Source organism: Netta rufina, assembly GCF_964035555.1.
Source record: "Netta rufina genome assembly, chromosome: 4".
NCBI classification, from domain to species: domain Eukaryota; kingdom Metazoa; phylum Chordata; class Aves; order Anseriformes; family Anatidae; genus Netta; species Netta rufina.
Genome location: NC_140127.1, coordinates 36809115 through 36833321, shown reverse-complemented (window position 1 = coordinate 36833321; position 24207 = coordinate 36809115). Strand labels below are relative to the sequence as shown.

The window sequence follows — 24207 nt, the reverse complement described above, 5'->3', positions numbered from 1 at the left end:
TGAGCTTTTAAAACCTGTTTTTGTTTTGTTTTGTATATTCAGCAATTTAGCAGCTAACTCAAGTTTGTATTAAGATATCTGACGGTAACTCACACCCTCAGCCTGGCCTTGAGAAACCTAAAATACCCAATCCCATATCAGGTTTAAACATTTGCTTTTCCTGCAAGCATAGGGTCACTTCAGCTTTACCTTGAAAAGAGCATACAGTTCCTCCAATTCATCAATAGTAAAAGAAGTCTCCGTCACAATAGTTCGTACCTTTTAAAACATAACATTAACAGATAGAGATTTGAAACCCATGTATCATGAAAAGCTAATTTCATTTCAGAAACTGACAGATCTTAATCTTTGTCAAGAGTGTTACTTCTGTACTTACCACATTGCGCTTTGTAGTATCTTCAAGGGTTTGAATAACTTTCAGTCTTTGTTTGAATCTCATTTGTTCAATCAAATCTGCTCGGATACTTCCAAATTTCTTAAGACAAAAAGAAAAAGAAAAGGAGGACAGAATGGCTTGGGTATCAGTACTAGGCTTTACTTTGATGTATTCAATATATGAATTTAATTTTGTGAAGGATCGTAAGTGGTACAGTTCAAACTGCTGCTAAGGCAGTAAGCTATTTCTGTTTTCTAACACATGATGAAGTTATGAAAACTTCATAAATTTGTCACTAGATTCTATTTTTCCCAAATACCTTATTTTATTTTGAAAGTACATTATTAAGTTATAAATCCTCACATTTCAATCTCAGTAGTTAGAAATTTCCATGGCAAATCGCTGTGAACAGATCGTTTCATAACTCCTTCTGAATGGTTTTATTTCAGCTTACCCTGGAACATCTTTTATTTGCCACAACACAAAGAAGATATTCAGACTAACTGGATCTGTAACAGCTATTACAGGACAGTATAGCAGTCCTTACTTTCCTAAGTATCTGAAACTAAGCAATAGGAATGCAACTTCCATTAGGAAGAAGATTCTCAAAAGTGCCTAAGTCTTACTTTCAGGTTTCCCCCCTGCCCCCACAATGCTCCCCTCCCAAGTCTCAGGGAGCTCCTACATACACTACAGAAGCATCCTAGACAAAAGCCTACTGGGAATAACATTCCATGCTCTCATATGCAGAGAAATAGCTACTGTCTAACATTTCTTTTTATGAATTATAAGGTTTTTTGCCACCAAAAAACACCTGTAACACACTTAGAAATGCACAGAAGAGCACCAAAACCAGTAATGCTACCTGTAAAACTAAGAGGGGGTGTGGCAAGATGGATTTATATTGCCAATTCAATTGCATCTAGCACATTCTTGTATGGCCAAGTTAGCACTGAAGTTGTGATGCTACTTGCACCTTTATCATGTACCTTAGGAGTAAAAAGATTTTTTATTTTAAAAATATTCCAAGCACATAAACAAGTCTTCTGAAAAAACGTAATCTAGATAAACATCCAAGAACATCAAGTACCACAGAGGTCACAAAACCTTGAAAAGAGGCTTTTTTTGCCCCTGAAATCACATCTATTCCAGTAATCAGGGAGAATTCTCTGGCTTGGAGGAATAAAAGGAATTAAGCACATGACAACTCTGAAAATCCGAATTTACAGTCCATTGACAATTAGCGAACAATGCACAGGCTTCTAACTCTGCAGTGATTTTGCATTATTTCAGTCACTTCTACTGTAATTATCACAATACCAGGCTCCTGAATTGATTACCAAACTCAAAGAAAACATACAGGATCTCTTACAAAAAATATTTTCAATAAATAAAGAAATCACGGGCATAGTAGAATGTATTTGTTACTTATATTCTTGTCTCAAGAGTCAAACGTTCCTCAGTATATTCTATGCTGAACGACAAACTGAACCACATTAATAAAGCATGGAAGGTTTAGGGGCATAGGAAGTGCTTCTGAAACACTTGTCATATTGTTAACACATAACTAGTATTTTCAGCTCAAGATGTAGGTAAGTCTGTATGTCAATACAGGAAAGGAAAAAAGGAAATTAAGAATTACTCCTTGAAGTTTTTTTTATTTTTTTTAATAAAAAACAACATCAGTGTAATCATCAGGGATATTTTAATTGATTTTTTTTTTTTTTTTTTTTTTAAATTTAAGGCCAATGAAACTCATTTACAAGTTTTAGTTTTTTTGTAGGCTTTCTTCTGTGCTTTACAGGTATTAGTTATTACCAGCTCATTTCACTTGAAAATACTTTATCTTCGTGACACTGGGTCACTAACTTCTCTATTATCACCAATCAGCACTAGCTGAAAACTTAAGAAGAACAAAGTTCCACTGATAATGGCAAGGTCTCGTGAAGTCCCACTGATTTCACTAACATTCCAGTTGGGAAAGGCATGAAAAAACTTATAATAAAATTAACAGTTTGTGAATTACAAGTTCAGCCTTCTGTTTGTAAGTTACTTTTTGGTCAGAAGCTGCTCTCCTGTGATGCAGTATGCTTCTATGCAAGACGGCTGGAAAAGTTAAAAGAAAAAAAAAGACTAACTCCCCAGCCTATTTTGGCCTTCTGAGATGAATACTTCTTTCACGTCCTTCCAATTCCAAGCAAAGCCAAACTACAAAGAACCAAAAATCCTCTATAAAGCAGAACTATTGCAGGTTGGCAAGTTCCCTTGAGAAATCCTATCCTACCTCATAGGAAGATCGGATTAGTCTGAAGATATCCACCTCGGGATAAGGCTCTACATCATCACTGAGCAATGAGTGAAGGTGAGGAATGGGTGGAAGAGTGCTGTCCTTATTAGTTACGCTGTCCAAATACCTGGTGAGAAAAAGAAAATTAAATGAGAAAACCAAGATTCATTTGTACTCCTTCCCTTCTGAGGGCTAGTAGAATACGGGTTACCTATCAATTAAATGTAAAAACCATCGTGTAAATTGAATGAATTTACATGACTTTTGACATCAGTACATGTCAAAAAATTGGAGGTTACCTACAGCAGTAGCAGGTCATATTAAATGACTCAACCAAGCCTGTGTATTGGCCTCCTGTTTCACCAAAATGCATTTATGCCTACCTAACATGTCTGAGTTCTGTTTAGTTCATTCTCAAAACAATTTCCCTTGAGAGCAAGCCTTTTTCTTAGCAGCATTTATGTGATAGCAAGTAAAATATGATGTAATAAAAACTATGTAATCAACCAAAATAAGTTTCTATAACTAGGTTTGGGAAGTTTATTTGAACATCTTGACAGAAGAATTTATTTTATTGGTCACTAAACACTATTTTAAGATGATGTGAAGAGCACTGAATATGGGTGGAAAAGGACTTCAAGCATGTGAAAGATTTACATTTAGTGCACTGGTTTGAGTATTTCAATGTAGCTGAACACAAATCAGAAAAGCAAGTGAAAAAAAAAAAGAAGAAACTTTATTTTCTGTAATATATACCTTCCCAAAACTGTCATGGCTTCTCCATCATCTTTACAGTTGAGCAGCTTATCTACATTAGCATCGAGGACAGCGAGTGCCAACTGAAATATCACCTTTATTCCTTCACAGAAGAAACAATCCACAACCACCACAGCACTCTCAAATGGCATTACGCTGAGAAAAAGAGTGAGGAACCAGGACAGGGAAATAGTGGATATTACACCCAAGTCCTGCATGCAGTCATAAAGCTGTGGAACATAGTCACGAGCCAACTCTTCAAAGACACCCTGATCCACCAATGCTCCTGTTGAAAACAAATAAGGTTAAATGTCCATCAATTTGGGAACAACTGAACACCACGTCATTTAGGGGAAAAAATGTATCTTTTTCCCCATCTCTAGATACAAAAAAGAATATTCTACATGATTCTTACATGAATTTCTTGCTTTCAGGTTAAGTATCAAATTCTACTTCACTATTAAGCTGTACATACAAATTGAACTGTAGTAAGTTTTTTGTTGTTTTAATTACACACTTACTAAGAGCCAACAAATTGTCAAATATAATTTCTATAGGTCCTAGAGCATATTATGGCTCAGTATTTAATACTGCCAACAGAATAATACTTTTCAGCAATACCTATTCAACGCAGCCAAAGTGATGTGCCTGTGAGGGTATGGATTTATTCTTAAAAAAGAACCCTCTGTGAAACATATCTAAGCCATAACATCAGTATCTTAAGCAGACCAAGAAGAGTAATTTCTAAAACTGTATGAATATCTCAAACACTGGTAAGCTACAGTAAAAAAAACCTTCTACTTTCACATACACAAGGAATCTGCTATCTGACAAACAACAGCTTTCAGGTACTGTAGCTCTTTTGAATCAGATGTGAACAGACACGAAGGTTTCTACTGTAACTCGTCAAAGCTCCTGTTTCCACCTTAGCTAGATACCTGGATCATCTAGAAGTCCAATTTTAGCCTCTCATCTCTTTTGGATTTACCCTGCTTAAGCCCATTTTAGAATTGCATCTAATCCTAAGTAGGTGAAAAATTTAACTATCACAGTATCTGTTTAGGAAATTGCTTCTATCCTCGCTGAGCACGCTGCTTTACCATGAGTGTTCACAATTGTTTCTATGCCACAAATGGATCTACATAAACATTTGTTTCAATAGGAGAAGTATCAACTCAGGTAATTCTGTACTGCCATTTTAGAAGATTTCTTCATAACATACCAACAACTCTTGTGTTGTAGTAGTCAGGTAGCATACGTTCACACAAAGCCACCAGCAACCAGAAAGCTTCCTCTTCCTTTGCATAAAGGAGAAGTACTGAAGTGACAATATTCATAGCCTAAAAGGAAAGAAATACAATTTGCTAGACCCATTTCTTCAATATCTAACACAGTTAAGTGGGCAAATAAGTGCTTTCTGTAGTTAGGAAATTAGCTAAATATCCCCTTGCAGACCCCCAACTTTTCCCAGTGCTCACAGAACAGCTTGAGAAAGCATTAAATAAACCACAAAAATTAGTTTTAAAAAATAACAAAAACAAATAACAACCACACAAGATTTGTTTGTGTAATTAGGGCCCTACTGAGGTCTGCAAGCATCCAGTTTCACTGCTACTGATATTCTGCCAAATGGTGCTCCTAGGGAATCTGAGTCCAATACTGACAAAATGCCTACTAGAGCACTAATGATGACCACTGAACTCGCAGAGGTAGTTTGCACTCCCTATGCTTTCTGCCAGTGCAAAGTACACAAAAACTACGGACTGAAACAACTGTCTGTGAATAGTGTCAGTCACAAACAAACACAGCGTAGTGAAACATAAGTCTCTTGTTGCTCACTCTCCACGTTCAACTGTTCATCTGACAGTTTTTTCTAGACGTTTCCCTCCATTTCCAATATCACAACATCGTACAATGACCTCTGAATTGTTTGCTCAGACTTCCGCTAGCCTGATGAAATCGAAGTATTTCAGTACCATTTTCTTCTCAGTTTGTCTCATTTCAGATCCTGACTCATTAACATTTTAAGACTCCAGTTTGATCACTACCTATTTTGAAACACAAACTTAGATTCAGAACAACATTACAACTTTGTCAAAGTCTTACTTCCTTTTATCTTGTCTACTGTGTATGAAACACTTCAGTGCCTAAATTCTCACTGTAACCATGAATCAGTATTCTCAATGCCATGGACCAGGTCTCAAGGCTCTTAACAATTACCATGGCAGGTTTAGGAACTAGAAACAGTGTCTTTCTACTGATCCTCTGTTAAGCAACCTTTAAAAAAAGGGTATTGTATTGTATTAGTGTTATATTTGCTATTAAATAATTTATGATGGTGTCTGTAAGAATTGCTTATACTTCCACTTACTCATATTGCATCTGGCAGTATTAACAGTCAGACATTAGGTAGGCTTCTTAACACTTATGAATTCAAGTTTCCTTTATACAAAAACAGGTAAAATTTGAAGAAAAAAAAGGCAAAAAATGGGCCCAGGTGACCACTGAAAGTTATGTAGAGAGAAAGAGTGATTTGGGACTGGAAACTTGACTTGCATCACAGGCATAAAAACTCTAAAATGATGTACTGTTCAGCATTAACTGTACCAGTATATGGTTGCAACGTACACTGATATGCTCTAGAGTGTTGTTTTACATTTGTTTTGTTTTGCCTGATTGAACTGCATCATTGAAAAAAGTAGAGGAGGTTTTGGAGGGTTGTTATAACTAATATAATTCAATAAGAAGGCCAAAACTTAAGGCTGAGCAATTAGATTTTTTTTTTTCCTTTTCCTTCTGCTTAACAGAGTTCTTGAAGAACCCTTCCTTTGCGGATCTTTTTTTTTTTCTGTAGATGCACTTCAGGACAGTTCTGTAGTTATCTTCTGCCCAGCTTCTAGATTTAGAGGCAGAAAATATACTATATATTCTATATACAGAATACTACGCACATCTCTACATGTACTGCTAATACTCATGTTAGAATAGGCCCTTGTGTCAAATCCCTCTGTCCTCAGCACTACTGTAATTCTGCAGTGCTGAGGCTTCTCTTCACAGCATTATACCAGTATCAGTGTACTTACATGGCCAGATACCCAAATGTGCACAGCTGAAGAAGCAGGAATAAGAAGAAAGAACTGGAATTCCAGAAATTGAAAGAGTGCCAAGGTATTTCAATTACCTGACAATATCCTATGTTTGGATTTCTAAAAGCATAAGCTGTCAACACTCTCCTTAGAGCAGCAATACCCATCTCATTCTGGAAAGCAGGGTGTTCTGGGAGGGAGCGATGCAGATCCCTCTCTATCTCTTCTGTAGCAAGGTTATACTTCCCCATCGATCTCTCCACTAGGTCCTCATAATAGCCAGGATGAGTGGCCATTTCATTAATGGCTCCTGGGAGTGGGAGAATGGTATTAAAACCACAAGAAAAAGTAAGGCTTAGCAGATACAATATCTCAACATGATTATCTTCTGCTCTCCTTTCATCTCAAACATCAGTTTTAAAATCCAATACACACTTAGAAACAAATGTGAAACATTAGTTTTGTAAACGTGTTTTTTTTTAAAAGAGTATAATGCTTAAATGATCTTGCCTTCTCCTCTAGAGAGATTTTATATTAAGGTTTTGAAAAATAATAATAATAAAAAAATAAAGCCTCTCTTCTTCATCCAGGATGAAAGAGGAGGCATGAAAAAAAAAAAAGCTGTGCAATCACATGGTATCATGAGCTTCCTCTGCATCTGGCTGTGGGTTTGATTATCCTAAATAACTCAGAACATGCATCTGAGAAAGCTACTTGCCCTGAGGAGGGAGTAGATTATGTTTGGTTGCAGAAAGTACAGTATCTCAGCCAAAAGCGAGAGATGGGAACTCTTGAGGTCTGTTCCTTCTTCTGAAAATGTCTTTGTCATCTTGGGCATGGCACTTAGTCTGTTTTAGGGTTACTTATCACACACTCACAGGGTTGCTAAGAGATTTCACTGGCGACTTCACAACTTACCTGGAAATGACAGTCTCAGCAACAAAAGAAATCAAGTGCCAGCACACAGTAACGCACATTGAAAAAGACTGATTGGAACTATACCATGAAAACTAGTCCAAACTATTAGCCAGATGCAGGACAGATCTGTGCATCTTGTGTATATTGTCTGAAAACATCTGTTTAATGCCAAGCAGCAAAAAGATGACTTAAGATCAAACATTTTTAGCAACAAAATGGAAAACAAAACAAAAAGTATCCTTATGACATCATATAAAGTCCTTGGTGTGCTCATATCTTTAGTGTTGTAGGTAGCTGTGGTAACTATCTCATGAAGGGATGGAGCTAGAGAAAGCATACAGGAAGCAGAAAGGTAAGAAGAAAACCTGTGGTATGGCCTGATTTCCATTTAAGTTGTAACACAATGAATAAAATCCTTCAGCTTTGAAAAAAGGCCTAAGGGGACACAGACATAGAGATTCTTCAACAGCATAGAAAAGATGGACGGACAGAAAATATTTTCTCACTATTTTTCATATATTGGGAGCACAGCAACATGCTTAAATTTTGGAATTCCCTGCAAGACCTTATTGTGAAAGCCACAAGACTAACTGGATTCAGAAACGATTAAACAAATGCAAAGTAGGCCTGCTGGTAGTTTTTGAACATCTAGAAGCCCCTACACTGCTGACTTCTGGTAACAGAGTATACACTCTGCTTTTTTATATTCTTCCCTAGTTATCTGAGCTTTGTTTGAGAAAGGATGTCTTCTCATCTAGACAGAACTTGTCTAAACTGTTCTTGTGCCTGTTAACACACAGCCTTACTTGCTCCAAATATTTTTGTATGCTTATTAACTACACCCTTAAATACTTCTGAAATCCTCTCTCCCCTCATGCTTTTGCTTATATCCCACAGTCATATTCTGAATTCATACTTACCTGAAAACAGAAGCCAAAGCTCCCCTCTCATGCTTTCTGGAATGCCTTTCAGCACAAGGTCTCTTGTCTTCTCGGTACGATACATACAGACTCCTTGGCCATATTCAGCAAAGTGAATCTTCCAGGCTTGTTCTTTCAAAAACTCTTTAGCCTAACAGCAATGAAAGACATGCATAAAGATGGGGCTTAGCATTTTTAATAGTGTTTGAAAGAGAAGTGCTAAAAGCCTGTAATGTTCTAACTTTCCAAGGGAGCAAGAAATAACATGGCTACAGTCCAATTCCCTTCTTAATGGGTTGCCTCCTCCCATTTCTTAATTTCTATTCCAGTATTCTAACTGTTAAAATAATACTATTAGAGCAGTGGTACTTGAGAACAGGCATACAAACTCTCACATGTGAAATGTTTTGTTTTTAAAAAAAAGATTGTAGAGACAATCCACTTGTAGAGACAGGTCTGTGGCAGACTGAAACTCTGCTGGGTCAAAAGGATGCATTTTAAAGATCACATAATTTAACAACTTTTTTCAGTCAGTACAGCACTCAGACATATTTTACCAGCTTGGGGTTGAACTCCTCGGGTGACCTCCGCCGATACATAGTCATTAAAGCTTGAGTTGCTGTTGGAATGCCATTGCCATTGAGATTGAACTGTCGCTCCCCTTCCGACTCAGAGCTGAGGCTTTTATGTGTGCTGGCAGAAATGATGCTATTTGATCTTGTAAACACCTGCAAAAATCAGTCATGAGCAACACAGGCATAGAGTTGAATCAGTCTGGACTTTTTCCTTTCTTTCCTTTCCTTTCTTTTTCTCTTCAAAGTTTCTGTATGCTAACAGCTAACTCAGACTGAACAAATTAAGTCACTCACATACAATCAGAGTAAGAACAAAGCATAATTTAAACCGGTATAAAATAATAAAACTAATTGCAGTTTCCTCAATTATTTTGCTCTCCTCACTTGAAAAAAATTTGAGTTGAACACTGTCAGACTGTGATTTGGAAGAAATATATTTTGGAGAAAAAGGACTCTAACTTCTCAAACAGCAAAAAAAAGTTGAAAACTTTTACTACAGTCAAGATCTCATACAGCAATTCACATTACATGCCTAAAATTGAAATTAGCAGTCATGCTTGTCTACATATGTAGTCATGTTACTAACTGTAATAATGATTGCAATTATTAATTTGTGCTTGTAATTCCGCAGGTAGAGAAAGAAGTTCCACTTAGGGAAAAGGCAAGAAGTTTCAGCATTACGCATACATGCATATGTGCCCTGGAATGCAACTACAACACACAGATTATTACCTTACCACCAATAAAGCAAGTCAAAAACTGACTTTTCAGATTTATCTGGCCAGCAGGGTAGGGCTATTCATTGCAATACTAAGGTATGGTTTAGTACAGAGTTGGAACATGAGGTCTACCTACATAAAATCAAAATGATACAGCACAAAAACCTTGTCTGTTTCAAGACCTGAACTGCTAAACTTTGCTGGGTTAAACAGATCTGATGAGGCTGTGATATGAAGCACCTAAATTCACACATAAAACCTAAGAATTCAAACAGAAGCCTTGATATTCAGAGTGTCTGAGAAACATTCATCTAACCACAACCTTATAAACTATTTACTTTGCATAGGTAAATAGGAAAGAATTTCAGAACAGGACCACCGGTTGTCCAGAAGAAGACTGATTTTAGTTCAAATGTTCTGAAGTTCAAGAACAGTGTATTTATGATCTCATGCATCTTTCTCTGAAAAATCAAAGTATCCAATTCAGCAGTTTGACTTGCATTAAAATAGCTTTATATTAACTGTATTTTTGTTTTGTTTTGTTTTGTTTTTTAAATACTAAAATTGTACAATTATATTTTGACTTGGGTAAGTATTATTAAACAGTATTATTCAACTAACCAGATAGTTAACCATGCTATTTTTCAAAAAAGATATACTTTGATGTTAGAATGTGGCAGCAGGAGTTAAAGTAGCTCTTCCACTTCAACAGTGATTCTAACATGAAAAAGACATTCTAGTCATAACAGTTTAACTGTACAGCTTAGGGAAAGCTAACAGCAGTACAAAGTACAAGAATTTCTCTGTACAATGGTATAGCACTTAAAGGTTTTTGTCTTCTGTCTTATCACACCAATTGAAACTCCCTTTTAGAAAACGATTCCTGTTCCCCTCCACATACCTCATCATCAGAGCTCATACAACTTCCAGAAATATTTTTTTCCAAGTATATTTTTGAAGTTGTTTGCTGCAGAAAATCTGAGATCCTCTGTACAAGAAAGTCTCGGTCTTTCAGGTTGGCAAACAGGAATGTCATTCTGTTTTTAGTGCTGATTGATAACGGGCTGGGCAACACACTGGAGCTGTCTGCTTTTTCCACTATTGTCACCTAAGAAGAAACAGTTAGCTACAGCTTAAGATTTTTAAGCAAGTTGCTTGGTTTAAGAAACTAAGTACAATAAACTCTTGTCCCTTCCTCTCCTATATCAACTGAGCATGAACATTCCTCTACCGGGAAGCAGGGTATGGATTTAACTGCTGACAAATCTGAGGATGAAGACTGTCATTCCCATACAACTGGCTTCTGCACATTCTCCAGCAAAACTCCTTTGCACTGCTTAGTCTATTTTCCTCAGGCTTTGTTTTCAAAGTAAACTTACTTGCTTACTTTTAATTGCTAACATATGTGAATATATATGTATTTTTTTTTAAAGTAACACTCCTATTCTACTATGTTATAGCTGCATACTGTAATAACAACTGTTACTGCAACTCCATTTTCATGACACATAGAAACCTGCAACTAAGGGAACTCACATAGAAACCTGCAACGAAGGGAAACTAACCCCATACCTTTCCTTACAAAGGAAGGCATCCAATCTGTGACGTGAAGGTTCCTGTTTGACCTTCAGTTGCTAGCGGTCTGGTCGCTAATCTAAGTGAACTCCAGCCTGTAAATAGTACTCACATTGCAATCTACCAAATACAGGGCACAAGTTCCCTGAACGTTTAGTAAAGCGTTTACACCAAGAAATCTCAGGGAAGAATCATACACTATGAACAAATTCTGTAACAGCTGTGTGCTCTAAGCATTACCAATTATTAGCCTTAAAAACAAATTAATCCAGTTTGTGCAGTTCATACTTTGAAGAAAACAAGGCATAATTCAAAGCACTTTTAACTTCTATGGCTTTAAACAATTTCCCAGGCAACAATAACTGTCTTACTGCCTTTGGAATAGAAGAGGGCACATTTCGGCTTACCCGAAGTATCTTTTCTTCTGACTTTTTTTTTTTAAATTTAAAGTAGCGATCAATGGTGAGACATTAGTGTGGTAATATTCACATTTCTCTAGCTAAAAGGATAAGATAACTGTTTTTCACACATTTCCTGTGAAGATATATTTAAAGACCTCAATGAAAAGCTCAGGTCCTAAATCACTTCTCTGTCCTGTCAACTTCCATTTATTTTTCTCTTAACTGCAAATACATTAGTTATTCATGGACTTTAGGGACCTTCACCAACAGCATAATTAGCTAAAGAGTGTTCCTATGCTGTTTTTCTATTTCACTTTAAAACTGTTTGAGCATAATCGGCACAAAAAGAAGAATTTAAAGAGGCATGGGACAAGCATTATAGCAAGCATGCTCTGCTATAACGAGAGCTGAAAACTGCTTATTGCCTATTCAAGTAGAGACACACAAGTATCTGAAGTGCTGATCTTGGAGCCTGCACGTACTCACGTACTAGGAGCAGTGAATAGTGCAGGCAGCTGCTGAAAAACCTTTTCCAATCATCATTTCTTAATCAATGCTTTGTTATTGCCTTATCTGTCAAAACATCTCCAGGATGTTCCAGAACACTGGAATTAGGGTCTGAACCAACGCTTTAATTAAATAGAAAGCTCCCCCTATAACTATTAACGGTACTGCTCTGTTGTTCCAATGGCTGGCATTATCCTGCATGTTACCATTCTCCTTGCTGGTGCTGAGACTTTACCTGTTCAGAAGAAAAACACTTATTCCTTCAATTATTTCTTAAAGCTTTGAACCCCATGCTACTGCAGCTGTGATTATCAAAAATAGCATGATTATCAAAAATAGTTGTTGAATTTGTATCCAGGGAAAGAGGTCCAGTAAAATGCAGACCTTATTCCCCTTCTCTAACACTCAAAGGACTGTTGCTCCCTTGGAATTCCAGACAAATAGCACAATCATAACTGTCTCCCCTCAAGTAACCAAGGTCACTGCAACACACCTTGGAGAAGCTGTACTTCAAGGTTTCCAAACAAATACTATTTGTTTTTACTCCTAATGACATATGGGAAAAAAAGTGTTTTAAATATGCCATGGTTCTTCAGATAAACTGAACTGTCCTTGTTTACATGAGCTCTGCAATTATTCCCAAGACTTTACGCATTTTTCCATCAAACCACAAAGCAAATCAATCATACAAAATCTCCCCAGTACATCTCATTTTGTTGCCTCAAACTTTAATTATTTTTACTGAACATGTATTTTAAGCAAACAATTTTTAAAAGGGCAGCAAAAAAGCATTTCTTAAATGCTGGCAAATATTTTCCATATACAGGAAGAAATGACTGCAAGTTTGTCTGCATGAAGAGACAATTCAATTCATTAGTATTATAAGTCTTTACATCTGACAGAAGCAAATTTTATCTGATAGATTCTTTAATAGAAGTTCCACTCATCTATCTAGGAAGTCTTATCGTCCCTCTCTATGAGACACAAAAAATATACCATAGAAACATAAAAAACAAATTATGTGAGAGAAAGAAGTATGGGGAAAAAAAAACTAGGATGAAATTTCCAATACAGTATTGCTTTATTTTTTGCCTTATCAGTCTACATATACAAGTATTTACCTCTCGAAGAGGGATAATAAGGCTGCACAAGTTCTCTTCTTTACTAGTAAAGCAAATGTAGTTTGTAGAAACAAACATCTGACCCAAAATATGCATTTTGTTGAATGGAGTCCACAGAGTACAGTCTGTATGTCCATCTAATTTCTCATCTTTGGGAAGTCGAAACAATGCACGGTATCTCTCACTCTTTGCTCTGGCATCAAGATCCCTAAAAAAAACAACCACACACAACAAAAAACACACCACAAAAAGCTGCCTTCTGTTTTAAGGCAGCTGTACATAATACATCTTAAGGTGTATTTTTATACAAGCCATTGCAAGTTACCTACAACATACAAGTCGGTTAAACACTGAGCATACAATACATGGTAGAAATTGTTTGTAAAGGATGTATAATCTCCCCTGCTGGAAGATTTTAAGACTACATGAAAAAAATATCTGCCACAAATGACTTGGACACAATGACCCTGAATTCTCTGAGGGAAAAAAACAGGTGATTTTTTGGCGTTTGGTCCTATTTTCTGCAAGTGCATACAGTGAATCCAGCAATGGGATGCAAGGCAATGGCCTTAAGTTGCGCCAGGGGAGGTTTAGACCGGATATCAGTAAGAATTTATTCATGGAAAGGCAGGTTATGAATTGGAACGGGCTGCCCTGGTAGACTGGAGTTGCCATCCATGGAGGTATTTAGGAGACTTGTGGATGTGCTGTTTAGGGAAATGATCTAGCAGTAGATTTGGAGTGTTAGGTGTATGGTTAGACTTGATGTTCTTAAGAGTCTTTTCCAACCTAAATGATTTTACGATTATTAAAAAAAAAATCAAGAGATCACATAATATTATGCAAAAAAAAAAATGTTTCTTTGATGTGGATTTATGAACACAATGGAATCCTTAGGGCTAGAGTCTGTTACTAATTTCAAGATTTAGTCGTGCTAATGCAATCAGTGCAGAACACTGAACAGCAATGGGTCTGTACTACAAAACATTAGACAAACCAAAGTGATCAAATGCATGTCAGATATCACCAAGTAATGAGAACTATTGACAAAATCTGACTACAGCCTGTTATATGCTGATCATGTTAGTGAACCATACAATGAAAAAATTAACAAGAAACTATTAAATTGCAGTATGATATCCATAGAAAGAAGTAGATTCCAGACTATATTTCATGCCCTAGAAATTCATTTCATTGCTTGTAGCTTGACTACTTTAAATAAGTTCTAGATGGAATTCATCATCTAGAGTAATTTTTTTAATTGCAGTTATAGGGCCAAGTATGTATGTTAGGCATGTTTCTTAAAGAAGCCTTACAACAGGTAGCTAATGCAGCCAGTGTCAAGAGATGCATAAAAGCTTCTGAACAAGCGAGAATGTGACTCAAATGTGTCTCATTTTGCATATTTGCATATTTTTCTGTTCCTACTTCAACAGGAGACTAATTAATCATACCTAAATACTTCCTCACCTTTTGTCATCACCTAGAATCAATCATTTCTTTTTGGAATAACACTATATAGCAACAACATTAGAAAACTTCTAAACAAAATGTTGTAAGTAAAAGGAATAATAAGAAGGAAATTACTAAGAGCCAGTGCTACCTACCGTTTCAGTGCAGATACTTTTTTGGGGGATTTCTTTTTTAGCTTGGGTAATGACCTGTCTTGTTCAAACCCTTCATTGTCCAAAAGTTGTCGCATAGCAATATTGGCAAGCTGTTCCATTAGTTTAAATGTCTCATTGATATTAAGGAATACTGAGAAAAAGTGTTCACTGGACCTTGTGCTCACTTTGATCATATCGGGGAAGAGCAAAGTAGCATTCTTCTCAAGTTGAGTAATATCAACCCAGCGGATAACTAACTTTGCTGAACAGAAGCAAACAAAAAAGACGCAGTGAAAAAAATAGCATATTCAAAAGCATTTATCTTCCATTTTCTATAAAATGGATTCAACTCAAATTTTATTGCATCTTAAAAAGTTGGGAGGACAGCACAAATAGGCACAGCTTGTATAAACAAACTATGATCACCTGACACACAGTACATAAGAGTTTAAATGCCATTTAGTCCTGTACAGAATATCACACATAAGCACTACAAAGCTAGCTGGGCTAACATAACTTATCACTGTTACAGTACTTGCTCATGCTCTGATATCCTCTTTCCTAAGAAAGCAAGGAAATGTAGTCTGAACACATCAGACAGGCTTCTCACTACTCCACAATACAATTAACTGTTTCACAGTTTGTTTATCACTTACAAAAGTATTTTGTAAAAGCCCTAATTTAATCAAAATATTGCATCCCACTTCATTAAAAAAATCAAGGACAAGAATCATGAAAGAGTTTGTGTATATAAGATCAGTCTGTTCAAGGATGATAGATTTAATATTGTCAATGTCTAGGCATTTAGTCAGACTTTCCTACTACACAGACTGCTCAAGCAAATGCTGCCCAATGTTGTTTCATAGGTATTTGTCTTTTATAGTATTGCACAGATGTCATACTCAATATGTTTGGGAGAGAATTAGGTTTTTATTTCATGTCACAGCGTACAACCACAAGCATTTAGGAATCCTTCTGCCAATACTACAACAATCAGGATACAACGCAGTATTAAAAAAAGTTCAAACCTCTGTGCAAGAAGCTAAGTATTTCCCCTATGTGCACCTCCAATTTGTCAAAACACTGGCTGAAGTTTAAAAGATTTGTACAGTTTATCACCTGGATCCTCTAGTGTTTTATTTTTATACATCAAAATATTTCAAACATTACAGCAATGACATCCCAAATGGGTCAACAAGCTAACAGCAACAAACTGCAGAAGACTTCCTAACAATTCTTAGATGCACAGACATTTCACTGCAAAACTTACCTTCTCTGCCCATGAGGAAAGAATAAAAGCAAAGGTGATTAATGCTGAGATATACCCAGCCCTGACGGGGCACTTTCCCCTTCCAGTAACTGCAGGAGTAGTAGTTCACTAGTTTCTCCTCTTCTGGCATCCCAAATAGCTTGTGAAACTTCACTATGGCTTCCTTAAATTTTTCTGTATCATCATCCTCCTTGATGCCATTGATTTTGTTGTACTCAGCAATGATGCCCTAGAAGGTAGCGAAAAGACGTACATAGCACGTTAGGTGCTATAGGGTACCAGATATCCTTATTACCATCGCTGTCAGGGGCAAAAGCCACAAGAGTTAACTGTGATGTCAAAGTATTTCACTTATCCTTCTGCCTTTTTTTTAAGTTATTTACCTTATTCAAGGCTGTCTTCTGATTACCTTGCTTCCCACCATGCCTATGCCAGAAGTAATCAAACATCAACCACTGAGCTGCTTTACTAGAATCCTGTTTAAAATTAACAAATTTATCTCTAATCCTAACTACTCTTCAAAGCACCTGTGATTTGTCAACTTTTCCCCTTTCACATAAACATGTTCCTTGAAGAGATGGGGATAGGATTTCACTAGATTTTTTTTTTTCTAAAAAGACGGAAAAAAGAATCTGTTTTAAAAGTTATTTGATATTTTTCCTAGTGAATAATCCCCTTTAGGATCTTGAGCAGAAGAAAGTAGAAGAAAAGAAATATTAGATTAGGATAACCATCAGGATGGAAAACCATTCACACTTCTAGGTGCAGAAGATCTTAATCAAATCTGAAGTGGCAGCAGTCCAGTGAAAACGACTACAGTTGTTTCTGTGCTATATATTGAAGTTCTGCTCTACTCACTTATTTTCCTTTTTTTTTTTTTTTTTAATTGCCCTCTATGTTAGAGATAAAAAGAAAAGATACTGCTTGCCTTCAAATAGGTCCATTTACATGGAAAGTGTAATACAAGACAGCAAACCATCATTCATTTGTTGGACATATTTTTAATGTTCTGTAAAGTATGAAAATATTCTACAAGTCTAAAAAGTAACAATTTCCTAAAAGGATTACATTTCACAAATGACTTCTAGCATAAGTTGTTTCCATGAGCATCTACAGTCCTCATACCTGATCAAGTAGTAAAACAAACTACCAACTATGGAATTCTTAAAACAGTTGACCTACTACCTGAAATTATAAAAGAGGAATTTAACAAAGCCAATGCTTAAAAATACACAAAAATTAAGTACAGTGATTTTGCTTACAATCAATCTTTTACCAAACTACTTATTTCTATGCAGTTCTTAGTGTGAATGAAGTACGTTTATCAGCATAGCTATTTTCTGAAAAGATATACTGGTAAATCCAAAACAATCAACATCTCCCAACACTATCACAAATGCCAATGCTAAGGGATTTAACTGCACAGAAGAGAAGGTATTATACAATACACACACATAAAAAGAAGTCAAAGCTTTGCAATGAAAGTTACTCAGAAAACTTAAGACAGAAACAACAGTGCGATTAATTTTTATAATGCTTTCATGTTCACAGCCCTGCACATAATATTGTTTTTATTGTACTGCTGTAGTAATGTGCACTAATGCCAATTTCCTTTATACTTACTAACATGTTGCTATTTGGAATCTGGTTTAGCTTTCAAAAATATGGAGCAGCCTTGGAAATACTAAGCCAAATTTCTTTAGAACTTGTAATAGTCTTCCGTCCACAATCACATCTATCATTAGCAATATTTACAATAATATAGCTACCTGTATTTTTCCTCTGACAAATGTATTTATGTCATTCTCATTTTCAAAGATAGAAAGAGTTTGCAACAAATTCTGTTCAAGCCATTCCCAGTGTTCAGTGATTTCCTTCCTTGAGCAACCTGTATATAAAACAAACAAACAAAAAATCACAAAATAAGAAATCAATGTCTATGTTCTCTTAATAAATAAATAAATGGCTTAAATAAAACTTGCCAGTAACTACAGTTGCCATGTAACAGATGCTGTATCCTTGGAAATTACAAAATTCTCCCCTATGGTCCTCTAACTTCATAGTAAGTAGATGGCAATCTTCAAGATATTCTGACAAGCACAAACTGCCTATGTGAGTATCATGACCAAGAAAATCCTAAATTTAGAATTCCAAACATAGTAATGACACTGTGCTGCGCAGCATCACACTGAAGAGTTGGCAAAGGTATTACTCACATCTATTGGGAACTGACAAAAAACAACTGTTGTGTATTTTACATTTGGTTCTTAATTCCTCAACACTACATACAAATACAAACTACAAACCAATGATGAAATTACAACAGCAATGCTCAAAAGGACCGTTTTTCCATTATTTTTCCATTCTAAGTCTATTATGATGGCTCTTCCTCAAAAGAAGGGTGCTGAAAGAACTCCAAGAAAGCTATTTCTTTTTGGGGATGGGAGGATTGTCGGAGGTAGCTTATTTTTCATGGTGAAAGAATAAACTAAACTTCATTTTTTCTCAGCAAACCAAAAGGGGCCAAATAAGATCTCTTTGATACTGAGAAAGCAATATATATGTAGTCTGTAAAGGAGTTCTGAACAAAAATGAAAAAGCTTCTGGCATGAGCTAGAACTAACACATGCCAATTTTTACTTCTTTTTTTTTTTTTTCCTTGAGATGTGATTTTAATAAATATAACTTCCATTTTGTCTTTGTTCTCAACAACTTGCAGAATAAAGTTGTTGGTGCTCTTCAGTATCTCTCTGTGACCATCCCAGATTAAAAATAAATTCGGGCACTCAAAAAAAAAAGACTCCACCAAAAAAGAAGTTTGAGGTAATTGTGTCAAAATAGGGACTTCTAAGTATTTTCAGAAAAACAAACATTACATGTTCACATCTATATACGAAACTTGATAAAAACATGTCAATCCAACTAGGAAATCAGATCAATACCTCATCAGTTCTGTTCAATCACAGTCTCAGTTCATTTTACTCAGAACTAGGAAGTAAATGTATCTGCGTGCTAACACCTACAGAATGCAGGAAAGCATAGCTGTTCACATGCAACAACCATTAGAAAGTGGTGACACTACAACTAGCTGTTGCTGATAAACTCTCCAACTTAACTACAGGCACAAATCGTCCATACTGGTGCTATACTATCTTAACATAAACGTTTCCGCTGTTTATAGAAGAATTCAATGTAATCCTCTTGAATACACAAACAAGTGTTTTCCATGTTGCCCAGCAACAAGTAATAAAGAAAAAATAGTGTTTCTATGGAATACAGCCAGAGGACAAGTCCAGAGGAGGACCACAAAGGTGATCAAGAGGCTGGAACACCTCTCCTATAAGGACAGGTTGAGGGAGCTGGGGTTGTTCAGCCTGCAGATGAGAAGGCTCTGGGGAGACCTTATAGCAGCCTTTCCCATACCTAAAGGGGGCCCACAGGAAAGCAGGAGAGAGACTCTTTGTCAGGGAGTATAATGACAAGGAGTAATGGTTTTAAACTAAAAGAAGCCTGATTTAGATTAGATATTCAGAAGAAATTCTTCACTCAGAGGGTGGTGAGGCACTGGAACAGGTTGCCCAGAGAAGCTGTGGATGCCCCGTCCCTGGAGGTGTTCAAGGCCAGGCTGGATGGGGCTTTGGGCAACCTGGTCTGGTGGGAGGTGTCCCTGCCCACGGCAGGGGGTTGGAGCTGGGTGGGCTTTAAGCTCCCTTCAATCCAAACCATTCTGTGATTGAACAGCTATGGTTAGCATCCTGAACCTGTAACCTCCTATCTCATTGTCTGCACTTCTCATCTCCATTCCGATTTTTGTCTCCATAACTCTCCCAGACAATTTAATCTACAGCAGATTATGCAAGCAAGCCAAAAATCAAGATATGATACAGAAAATTTCTAGCCAAGTTCTCCTCACAGTCTAGATCCTTTTCCTTGCTTTATTTACTAAGGATTAAAGAAATATTTTCACTGCAATATTTTAAACTCTAGGTCTATTAACTCTGCTACTGGCAAGCCTTTGCCCATCTTAACACGTTAGAAGCATTCAATATTTTACCATTATTGGACTTTCAGGTAAATCAAGCAATACCTCCAAATCTGAGGGAAAGAAACAGAAAAAAAAAGAAAACAAACATTCAACAGTTAAACCACTTTGGAATAGAGCCCTTCAAAGATAAGATGTGAAGGTACAGAGGGGACATGACTGTGTTCGGGACTGAGAAGGAAATTAATGTGTCATGTCCAGTCTTCTCTCCCAAGTACATACTTACCTGAAATGCTTATTAGTCAACCTGAACTGCTGCAATTTACAGAAGGCACTACAAGAAAAACTGTAACACTTCAGGGAGCCTAAAATTGTTCTTGCCAGTAACAGCAGGTTCAGGAATGGAATGGCAGAAAACTCAATTTGTGCAGAGCGGGAGGAGAAAACATCTAAAGCTCAATATACAGAGACAACACACACACACACACATATGTGTATTATGTATATATATACACTCTAAAACTTGTAACTCTTTGTTAACCAGAACACATGGGCTTTTCTCAAAACCCTTCCCAATGCATATAATGCAGTTTCAAGATTGGCGCTTTACAATAATCCATGTTCTGTTTTCCACATATGAAATATGGATTTAGAAACTTGTATGGAAATTCACATAAAATTCCACTACCATGAAAAACCTACAGCAATGATTCTACACCTGAAACACACAAAGCCAAAGTAAGGATGACTAATTTTACAGTTGGAATAGGAACTGAAAAACTTGTTTGTTTTCAAACAGGGTATACGTACATACCATCACCCTTTCCCTGAAATTAAGGGCTAGCAGATTGGGGATGGGAACGTAGCACAGAAGGGCTATTAAAATATACAAGGCTGATCATGTACAATGTTTTGAACTTCTAGACTGTTACAAAATTTGTGTGTCTTAAATTGTTCTTGCAAAGACATCAATAACATCTTTCATATTATCTTTCCAGTCTAGTTCAATAGACAGAACTATAACCTGTAGCAGACACGTTCAACATCACACTGCACTGGAGAAGTGCTGTAAACAAGCCCACTTACAGAGCTACAAAGCCTCAGATCTAACCAGCTAGCATTCTCATACAGCCTATAATAGAGAGAGTTAATACCAAAGCAAATTCCTATTCCTACACAAAATGAACAAATCTAGGTTCCAAACATCACTTTAAGTCACTTCAGAGCAAACAAAACCCCTTGGATTACTTTTCCCCCAGAAGAGTCTTGCACAGAACAAGATCAAATGTCATGCGGCGTGAATGAACCAGGAAGCAATCACATTTGTTCCAGTCATTCTGTACAGCTACTCACTGAAGGCAGAGATTATTGCTTTGTGGAAGGCATAGGAGAATAGGACAAATCTCCGTAAAAATAAGAGATTACAAGTATCAAGTAAATGGCAGTCTACCCCTAGGGAGCAGGGAGGGACAGCTATACAATGTAGGACAAATCACTCCAATAGGTAAATGCAGCAAAATCCCTTAATGCCCTGTATAATGGTAACAACCCTTGATCAGTTCAGAAGGAATTGCTGTAGTTGTGAGTTCATAAAATAATCACAGTGCAGAGCCTTAGGCAACGCTGGGCCGCTCAGCTTCAAGGCTGCAGAGATAAATGATTTGCTCTGTAAAATTTTACCTCCCATTAAGAGTCACACTATTCCCTTCAGGGGATAAGCCTGAGCTACTGCACTCTTACAAAAATACAAAACAAAAATAATGAAGCCAATCACCTAGCCTGATATTATAAGGTTAAAAATTCAAGAAACTGTCCACAAAAAATGGAAACAGATATATTAACTAATTGGTTAGCAATTTCAGTTAGGGTTCAGATTCAAAATTGAAGGGCATGTTTATTAAAAACAGCTTAGATGTTAACTGAGTACCATATTTCTACATTCAAAACTGCAAGATCTGTCACAGAAAAGGAACGAAAATCCCTCGCAGTTCAGTAGTGGCATAAGTTTCTACACAAATGGTATATTTGTTTATTTTGGGGCCACAACTCATCCACCTTCCATTTTGAGCCCCTTGTAACCTGAGGATGCACATTGTTGATAAAAAATAATTATCTGTAGGTGTCATGCAACAAAATATGCGAACATGCTTAAAAAAATGGTCTACTTCCAAAAATCTCAAAAATTAATTTTTGAATACGCGCATGGTACAAACACCTTTGAAGAAAGGCTCCTTAGAGAGCTTTGTGACACATTATTTTCTTTGGAGGGGAGCTTGCAAACAGTGACAAAGTTGGTGCCCTTAGTTGTTCCCTTTCAAGCTTCTGGGACAGAGGTGCTTACTCATGGCTGTGCACTGATACTCTGGTGAAAGGAAGATGAAAACTCACATACATCTGTAACTAGCTCTGCTTGTGCACAAATAGTGTAAATAGGCTTACTGGCAAGCACTTTTACCCTTCTTTCTCATGACTGAGATCCAAGGAAAGCTGAACTGCAATGTCTCATCAATTACAGTCACAGCAAAGTAACTGACAGTACAAAGCAAACAGTTAAATGAAGATTCAGAAACAACCTTCATAATAGACTATTTCATTAATATCTGCTTTTACTATTAGCTGCCATTAAAGGCAAATTACTTTATACAAATTAAAATCATCACGGGGTTGATACTTGTAGGCGTAAAGGGAAAAACATCTGTTTAAATTGATGCCCTCTGTCAGGTCTTACACTATTGAAAGTTTCAAGAAATAATTGTGTTAAGACAAGCTATTCAAAAATTTCTTATTGGATACAGAATACGACACAGCTGTGATACCACCTTTGTCAGATACACGAGTCTCATGCTTCCAAGAGCAGACTCTGCTTTGATCTGCTATCATTTTTAGATCTATGGCAAAGCTTCACCCATTCCTCTTCTTCCTTTCCCAAGAGAGAGGGTTTGTCTGGAGGAACAGTCACATAGAGTATGTCCATGTCACATTTTACTGAGATAATAGGCACAAAGGAGAGGGCAGTGTAAGGCCAGAACTCTACAGCCTCATTAACCAGTATTTTGAATGTCAGGCAGCACTGGGGATGCTAGGAGCTGACAGTCTATTAAAGAAATGACAGGCATGTGTGCATTCCTCAACTGTCCTCTTTCTCCATTTTCTTTCAAATGAACAGTTTGCGCTGCTGCCTAGAATACTGTTTGAAACTTCAGAAATACAGGTGTTGGTTTCAAAAATTTTCATTTTCTAAGACTGACAAAGCAATAATATCAAACTGAGAGATCTGACCTTACAGGTTTAGTGAATCAGGGCTAAAAAAAAACTTGACTTTCTGTATTCAGCTTCAGGCACTATTTTTATAGCTGGCAGCCAGAAGCAGAGACTAACCACAGGCTACTTCACACTACTTGCAATACGTACCTGACCCCAGAAATAAGCATTTAGTATTTACAGGGTCTGATGTACACAAACATCCTAGTTTATGAAAACCACAACTTCGCTGATTTACCAACTATGATAATGACAGAAGAAATGGTCTTAAGGTTAGATATGTCAAAGTTTGAGCCCCAACTACCAAAAACTCTTATAGAGTTTTTGCATCCTTCTAAGAATATACACTTCTGTATTTAACTGTAATCTAGCTACTGCCTGGTTGAAATTAAATACATAGCTAGAAGGACAATACTGTCTGAACTAACTGTCCAGAAGGTGAGCATCCCTGGGATCTAGACAGTATTTAACCTGTAGGAGGCTGCGATCCAGGAAATGCCATCCCCATATTCAGCATTCAGGTGAGAGCTGGGTTTTTACTACCTTCCTAGTTTCCGTTTCAAGGGAAGCCAGGTGCCCAGCTAATTTGGGGGCCATAGCCCAGGCACTCCTCCTATTGTACATTTTAGAGGCACCCACCACCCAGGAACGCCGCATTTCAGAAGTGCTGCAGGACTAAGCCATGGGCATGGAGGAGGCACGGACACTAGACTGCTTCCCCAAGAAAGTATTTGGGAGACGAAGGGTGGGAAATAACAAGAGAACTCTGTGCTCCATTACCATTTCTGTTTTTACTTAGTCAGTGTCAAGCATAACAAATACACACATGCTGGCAATCCAGGTCTG

General features: G+C 36.9%; 1 protein-coding gene across 1 annotated transcript in view; it reads right to left on the bottom strand.

The window, feature by feature from the left end:
- The window catches only part of TBC1D9 (TBC1 domain family member 9), a gene marked incomplete at its 5' end in the record, with an annotated part of 51250 nt that overhangs the window by 11624 nt on the left and 15419 nt on the right, over positions 1 to 24207 (bottom strand). The window contains 13 exons of the mRNA XM_084286112.1: positions 190 to 258; positions 377 to 475; positions 2661 to 2790; positions 3420 to 3705; positions 4642 to 4759; positions 6601 to 6815; positions 8344 to 8494; positions 8901 to 9071; positions 10539 to 10745; positions 13242 to 13449; positions 14849 to 15110; positions 16119 to 16347; positions 17888 to 18006. Coding sequence (XP_084142238.1) covers positions 190 to 258; positions 377 to 475; positions 2661 to 2790; positions 3420 to 3705; positions 4642 to 4759; positions 6601 to 6815; positions 8344 to 8494; positions 8901 to 9071; positions 10539 to 10745; positions 13242 to 13449; positions 14849 to 15110; positions 16119 to 16347; positions 17888 to 18006 — 2264 coding nt within the window. The remainder of the gene's footprint in view (positions 1 to 189; positions 259 to 376; positions 476 to 2660; positions 2791 to 3419; positions 3706 to 4641; positions 4760 to 6600; positions 6816 to 8343; positions 8495 to 8900; positions 9072 to 10538; positions 10746 to 13241; positions 13450 to 14848; positions 15111 to 16118; positions 16348 to 17887; positions 18007 to 24207) is intronic.